Below are 7,420 nucleotides of genomic sequence, written 5' to 3' on the forward strand. Positions count from 1 at the left end.
TATAACTTAAAAACCGTATAATTTCGGCTAACATATATTTCGTTATTTTATTAGGCCTTAATGTTAGCTATCACCCTGCAAAGTATGTCTTACTATTTACGGGACACCCTGTATATTAAGATTGATTTATTTTTTCAAGTTCCTAATATTTGTTTCTCGTTGCAACACATATCAAGTGTGACCAAGGACGAATCTAACAAGTCAATCAATGTGGTACATAATACAATTATGAAACCTATGTTTATTTTTAAATAATGTTTTAGAAACATAAGTAAATAAAGCTTCTTTATGACTTTAAGCCATGCATTCATATGCATGGCTTAAAACCACTCAATTCTGAGTAATTCAAAGTCTGACCGTAAAACAAAGATTTCATTATTTTTGAGTTAATACGTTGTCAAATAATGTCATAACATTGAATCTTTTTACACTAAGTAATCATGACTTATTACTAAAATCAATCGTATTAACTAATATCTGTTTTGGTCTTTATTAAGAACCTATTTAAAAAAACAGCATCAGTTGACAAAATGTCGTCTACATACTATATGATATCCACCAGTAAGCATCGGTTGACATTTGTTACATTGCATCTCAATCTCAATATATTATATCAACTAGCTTACATCAATGATAGTAAATTAGCCGGCAGGCTTCTATTAGTCAAGCACTTTAAAGCGGTGAACAACCTGAATCACTAAATAGCCTTAAAGTGGATAGATCGGTACACGTATTTGGTTTAGAAGGAAGTTCCATCTGCACTAGGCGCGGGGTGCGGCTCGCTTTCCTACCGCCAAATAGAGATTAAACATTCAACGAGTTCGCATACAAACTTAACCCTCATAAATATTCAGTGCAGACCGCGTACAATCAATTCTTTCAGCTCCCCAAGCTTGAGGAAAAAGTGTTTGAACAGCCGAATAATATGATATCAAATAGAGAAACGCGTGTGAATAAAATATGAGGGCGCCCATTGTGGGAATTAACTATTTATACTTTACCACTTTTTCGGAGGTGTTCCCGTTACTGATATGTAACACACTAGGGTGTTTTTCGAAATATATTTTAAAAAGTAACCTCTTTATATAAGTAGTCGTTAATATGCTCAGCTGGGTGGCGCTCGGGAAACACTGCGACATCTTTCGTCCAAAATTCCTCAGTGCCTGAAGATGAAAGTGTTGCCAATGATGACCTACGTATCCGAGACTTGGTCGCTAACTATGGGCCTTGTTAGAAGGCTCAAAGTCAAGCGTGCTATGCTTGGAGTTTTTCTGCGAGATCGAATCAGAAATCAGGAGATCCACATACGAACCAAAGACTGACAAAGCTCAGCGAGCCGCGAAGCTGAAGTAGCAATGGGCAGGCCACATAGTTCGAAGTGCCGATGGACGTTACGGTCTCGACCCGCTGGATGCTGGCGTTGTGCTTGAAAATCCATGCTAATATCCAGCAGTGGTCGTCTATCGGCTGATAATGATAAATATGCGGAAATCCACAAAAATCTGCAAATCTGTAGCAAAAAAGTAAATTATTGTGCAAAGTAATATTATGATAACTAGGTGATGCATTTAAATACAACATGAAATGTAAGCGGCAATATGAATAAAGATGACGTAACACTATCATGATTTAATGATCTGTCTTAAAGTTTTAAGGCCTGCAAAAAACAATGAAATTCTAAGTTTGATTAAACTTATGTTTTTACTATTTCACGTAAAGCAAGCCAAGAGTTAAGAATACATAATTATATGAAAAAGTAAAGTTTTGGTCCATACAGCTGCATTGTGCTGATAATGAGATTACCACTAACTGCAGCGGAGCGTGAAAAAGATAGTTATCTGCTATCGGATATCTAAGAAACGTTAAAATTGTTGCAATTCGGGCTCGAAACTCAATTGAAAATTATTGGCTTTAATTTTTTTGTAAATTGCCTATTGCTCTTAATATTTATCAATATATTTATCGCGATAATTAAATTTATAGTTTTTGATAACTTGTTATATATATGTTGAAATATTTGGATTTATAATCCGAGGTCAATCTTCTTATGCAGGTATAAGATCAAAATTTAATATATTTAAAATTTAATAATAATTATTAAAATTTAAAATTTAATAAAAGACAACAAAAACATAAAAAATTAAACCACTAAATATGCCACAAACTAAAAACAAGGTCAATGTGCTCAGTGATACCAATATAACACAACCACATGTTTTTGGTTTCCGTGTCCCTGAATGTTAAACACAAAATAACATCTTTCAAAAATGTGTTCAGCTGTGACATTCCTTTTTTTTATTCTCTACAAGTTAACCTTTGACTACAGTCTCACCTGATAGTAAGTGTTGATGCAGTCTAAGATGAAAGCGGGCTAACTTATTAGGAGTAGGTACATTTACACTCCTTTCGGTTTCTACACGACATCGTACTGGAACGCTAAATCGCTTTGCGGTATGTCTTTGTCGGTAGGGTGGTAGCCACGGTCGAAGCCTCCCACCAGCCGAATTCTATTATTGGTCAGTGGTCTCCTCTTTCCGATTCCCCGGAAAAACCGACAAATCCAAGCGACCACATCTGCGAAATCCGAAAGATTATCCTCTACGCACGTGTATGTAAATATATTTGCATCCAAACGTTGTGGAGTCAAAATCTCCTCGGGATGCTGGTCTTTCTGGAAGAAACGTGTGTAGAGTGTTTTCTATCAGATCTGGTTGACGTCGCTAAGATTCGTCGATTTTTGACATTTCGAAAGCAAATTATATCAATAAGTCACTATTTATATTACGTTCCGGAAAGTAACGTCTTCAATATAACCAATTATATCCTTATATATAATTATCTATCGATTATAATCGATGATTGTACCAATAAATAATAATTACTCGTATTCATATCTGTAGACGTACTGTTCGTCTTCACTTTCGTAAAATTCAGTAGAACAAAAGCACTTTCAGACAACAAGCAATTTCTTACGTAACTTTGTAAAACACCTCTGCCGCAGAACAAATATCCGAATGTAAATAAATTTTCGAATGCATTCTCTCTCCGTTTCTCGGCGTCTAAATGCAAAAAGCATTTTTATTATTTTGTTTCATGTTTCGTTTCTTCAGTCTCGTTTACTTTCATTCTTTTCTTTTTGTATTATGCTCTTGCTCTTGTCTTGTCTTTATTATATATCTCTTTAAATTTTGGATTTATTATTTTTGTTAATCGAATCAAAATATTATTTTTCTTATTTTACAATTTATTATATTGCAAGACGTATCAATAATATAATTTATTTTAAAGATTGTGATAAACTTAACTTAATAGAGTAGAGGATTTCTGTGACAGAATGAAAGAAATACATGAAGTTAAAAGAAATAAACATAATTGAGTGTTGTAAATTCATAAAACAAGAGCGAGGACATACTTGTTCAATGGTTTCGATGTTTTAGTAATTATTATGCATGTTCAATTTACATTAATATTTTTTCCTTTGTTTTAGGCACAAGAAGTCTTCAATGCTGGCGGCAGTCTTTCTTAGCCATCGTAATTTTAGTTCAAATCGATATTTTAACAGATTTCGTAATTTGTTTTTAAAACCTTTAGGAAATTTAATATTTTTTTCTGTTTTCAGAAAATTTATAAAATTTAACATTATTGTATATTTAAAAAAAAATATTGGTTGAATAATTGAAAATTTATGTTAATTGAAAATTTCAATTGATTTATAACTAAAATAACATATCATACGGAAACATGTAGCGCCATATCCTTCGTTAACATTGAGAGTGAGAATTTTATATTTATATTAATGAGGTTAATTAATTTACATAACCTTTACCAAACATACGAGTAGTTTGTAAGCTGAACACAAATTGAGGAGTCTTAACTTATACTTCCAAACATCTTCCACTATTACTTTTGTTTTAGGACTATTACTTATATTTGTACTTTCCATGTTGAGTGAACAAATTACTAATTTAGATTTCTATTTTATTTATTAATTTAATTATGTTTAATCAATGTTGTTAAAATAAAAAAGAGTTAATGGGTTACATAAACCACATTTAATGTTTACAACAAAAAATGCGATGATTATGCGGCGACTGGGCTCAGGTTTGCTAATTAGCATAGTTTTAACGTGCCACTTGCTGTCTGCGCATAACCTATCTACCTCTTTTTTCTTCTATTATCATTGTGTATTACGTATATTTTTACAACATACTACTCATATAAACCTCACGCTAATGCTTCTGGTAAGTGGAGCAACTTTACAACATAATCAGTATCGATATTAAAATCCTAAGCAGGTATTCAAATCATTCGCCATCGCGACGTACTCTAAAGATTAAAGTTTCTGCATACCAGGAGCATTATCATAGTTTTTTGTTTAATTCGTTTATAGCATCTCATAATTAATGTTAGAAAACAATTATTTTTGTAAAATATTTAGCTGTAATTAATATTACTTTTATGATATGTTTGTTTAACCAAATTAGTTCAGTTATTGTTTGGATTACAATCATAATCAACACTTTGTTCCTTTGTGAAATCAGCAGAATTAATTTTAATTTCATCTCCATTACAGTTATATAGTAGTTTGGAATAGTTTAAAATGTTATTGTAATATTATTCATGATTCGTGCAAACCTCTCCATTCCCATCCTCAATTTACATTTTATACCAGTGTACCGAACCTACTTGCATTGTGTACCTACTCGTACTACGGAAGGTAGATTATAGTCTGAGAGATGGTGAATAATTTGTTCGGAAATGTTTGTTATTACATGTTAATTTTGTTATAAGAAAGAATATTACCGTTGTCTTTGAGAGATAGAATATTACAATGAGATTTTAGATTGAAAATTCGTATGCCTTAAATTTTCCGCCAGCGGTATATAATTTTGACAGAAACTCACAACAAATAATAACCATATTATTAAGGAGACAGTTTGCTCTATAGAAAAATATTATTTACAGTAAATATACACACATTCACGTCTCGTCTCGTGTAAACACATATTCGGCTGTAAAACGAAAGCGTCGATGCAAAATTTGAAAAAACCACTATGACGTGTTTTGCGAAAATATAATAAAAATCGGAGGCTGAAAAATTAAAGCGTCCATGTAAAATTCGAAAAAACCACGTGTTTTGCGGAAATATAATAAAAAATGGATGGTGATATGATAAAGGTGAAGATTTTCTATTAAACCATAATATATTAATAAAGGCATTTCGTTTCGTCAGAAAGTATGAGTAGGTATTAAAAATCTACATAATTGAACGAAATTAGTTCAAAAACTGTCATGTTTATATTCATATGTTTTTCTAAATCATAACTATATTTCATATCACCTGTTTCTTAATGAATAATGCAAACGAACTAATGCCGATGCATTTTAATTTCAACAATATATTTATATTTACTTATTGTATAAATTATTTATTGACCAACTCTCAGATGAATTATTAGATACATTTGTATTGTATTTATTGTGTGCCCTGCTTCGCGTAAAATTGTTATTCAAATGTGCCAAAAACTTTTCAAAATATTTGTATATCTGTCAATATAATATTTAGTAGTTAAGTTAATTTCACCGATTACTTTCGTCTTTGACACGGAGTTACCTAATTCCTTGGACTATATCGAACATAATGTTGTTTTTAAAGTGAAATTGTAAGTAATTTCAACTTTACGACAAGAGCTCGAATTCATAGTAAATCTGTTACGTCAGTAAGATTCTTAATAGGTCCACAAGAACTCCCTTTTATTTGATCACAAGCAACCCGTCCAGCTGGTCTATTCACTATTTTGGTCTTTATTATCAATCTAATAAAAAAACATCAAACCAATTGACAAAATGTCGTTTACCTACTGTGTGATATCCACCAGTAAGCACCAGTCTTGACACTGAATACACGAGGCAGTTGTACAACAAAATTAAAAAAAAAAATAATATGACGCGACGTGTGGCAGCGACAGTGATTGTACCATCTTTTTGTGATAGAGGAAACAACTCGAGCAGATCCCAGGACTTGTGACCACCTTTGTGTAAGTTTGTGGGGTACCTCTAGATTGCATTAAAATTCACCTCCCCTACCCGACATGGTCTCCATGCCTACATTTAACAATTTATGATCAATAATTACAAAATAAAACATTGTCAATAATTACAACACGAAATATTTTTACACAAAAATAACGCGACTAGCAGCGTGACGTAGTTCACGATGTCTAAAAAACAACTGAACTCAAGTCATTAAATACCCTCGTATTTATAATAATATAAATAATTAATATAATACCGGAGGACGTTTTTACATAAAAACTGTTTTTTTAACAAGTAGCATAAGTCAAAGATAGTGAATTAGCCTGCTGGAGATATACACGTGTGTGTCGGCGCACATGTGTCTTACATCTAAACTAGACTTCTACTACAGGAACTATAAATTTTCATGATACCAGTCAGTTATCTCGAGTCCCTGGATTTATACTTTAATTACTTATTTTTTTTACATTATCACTGAAGAATGTAACACAAATATACAACGAGTGCGTTGTAAAAGAATGAGCTCTTGTCTAAATCTAAAATAATATTATAAAGAGGTAAGATTTGATTTTTTGTTTGGTTGTTTGTTACGATCTAACTAAAACCACTTGACCGATTTTAAAAATTATTTTACTATCAGAAAGCTTCAATGATTATAGCTTGCTAAGTTCGTTGATGACACTCCCATGATATGTGGGCGACGGGGGAAAGGTCAGCGCGGGTGTGAAGTAGTGCGCGCGGGGCATCTCTACCCCCCTCCCGGCCCACGCGGACCATCGGGAGTATTACGCACGAATTTCCCAAGCTATAAGAACATAGGTTATATTTGCCCCGTATTCCCACGGGAACGGGAACTGCGCGGGTGAAACTGCGGAGCGTCTGCTATCAGTAAATAATACTCTCCAAATCTGGCTTGCCCTTCACGCTTGTATACCTGTAAATATAAATTTAAATTACTGCACATAAGGTTACATTTTAACAGTTATATAACTTAAATATAAATAAATTTGTTAATCTAAAAAAATAGATTATGTACCTATAAATGTATAAAAACATGAATAAGAGATATTATCACTAGGTTAAATCTTATCTTTACAAATTAAACATAATATTATATTGTACAGAGGATTGTGCGATTTTGACGATGTAAATAAGAATATTAAATAAATTAGTATAAAATATTCATGTTGTTTATTTCCATTTAACACATTAAAAGGCAACACAGACATACACTTAAAGCTCAGACAAAAATTCTATGAAATCACCATGCGAGTGCCAATCCATCGTGTGGTAGAAAAAAACTCCAAGCAGTATCTCTATTCTATACAGATGTTTTTATATCTAACTGATAAGTGTGAGTTTTGAACGGGTTTAGTTCACCACT

General features: G+C 32.3%; 1 protein-coding gene across 2 annotated transcripts in view; it reads left to right on the forward strand.

Moving 5' to 3' along the window:
* LOC112049469 (lachesin) overlaps positions 1–7,217 on the forward strand; it is a 100,337-nt gene extending 93,120 nt beyond the window's left edge. For both annotated transcript variants that reach the window (XM_052882533.1, XM_052882534.1), the window contains one exon: positions 3,488–7,217. In XM_052882533.1, coding sequence (XP_052738493.1) covers positions 3,488–3,582 — 95 coding nt within the window. In that variant the 3' untranslated portion in view covers positions 3,583–7,217. The remainder of the gene's footprint in view (positions 1–3,487) is intronic.
* Positions 7,218–7,420: the final 203 nt, after the last annotated feature.

This window comes from Bicyclus anynana, chromosome 7 (genome assembly GCF_947172395.1).
Source record: "Bicyclus anynana chromosome 7, ilBicAnyn1.1, whole genome shotgun sequence".
In the NCBI taxonomy this organism is placed as follows: domain Eukaryota; kingdom Metazoa; phylum Arthropoda; class Insecta; order Lepidoptera; family Nymphalidae; genus Bicyclus; species Bicyclus anynana.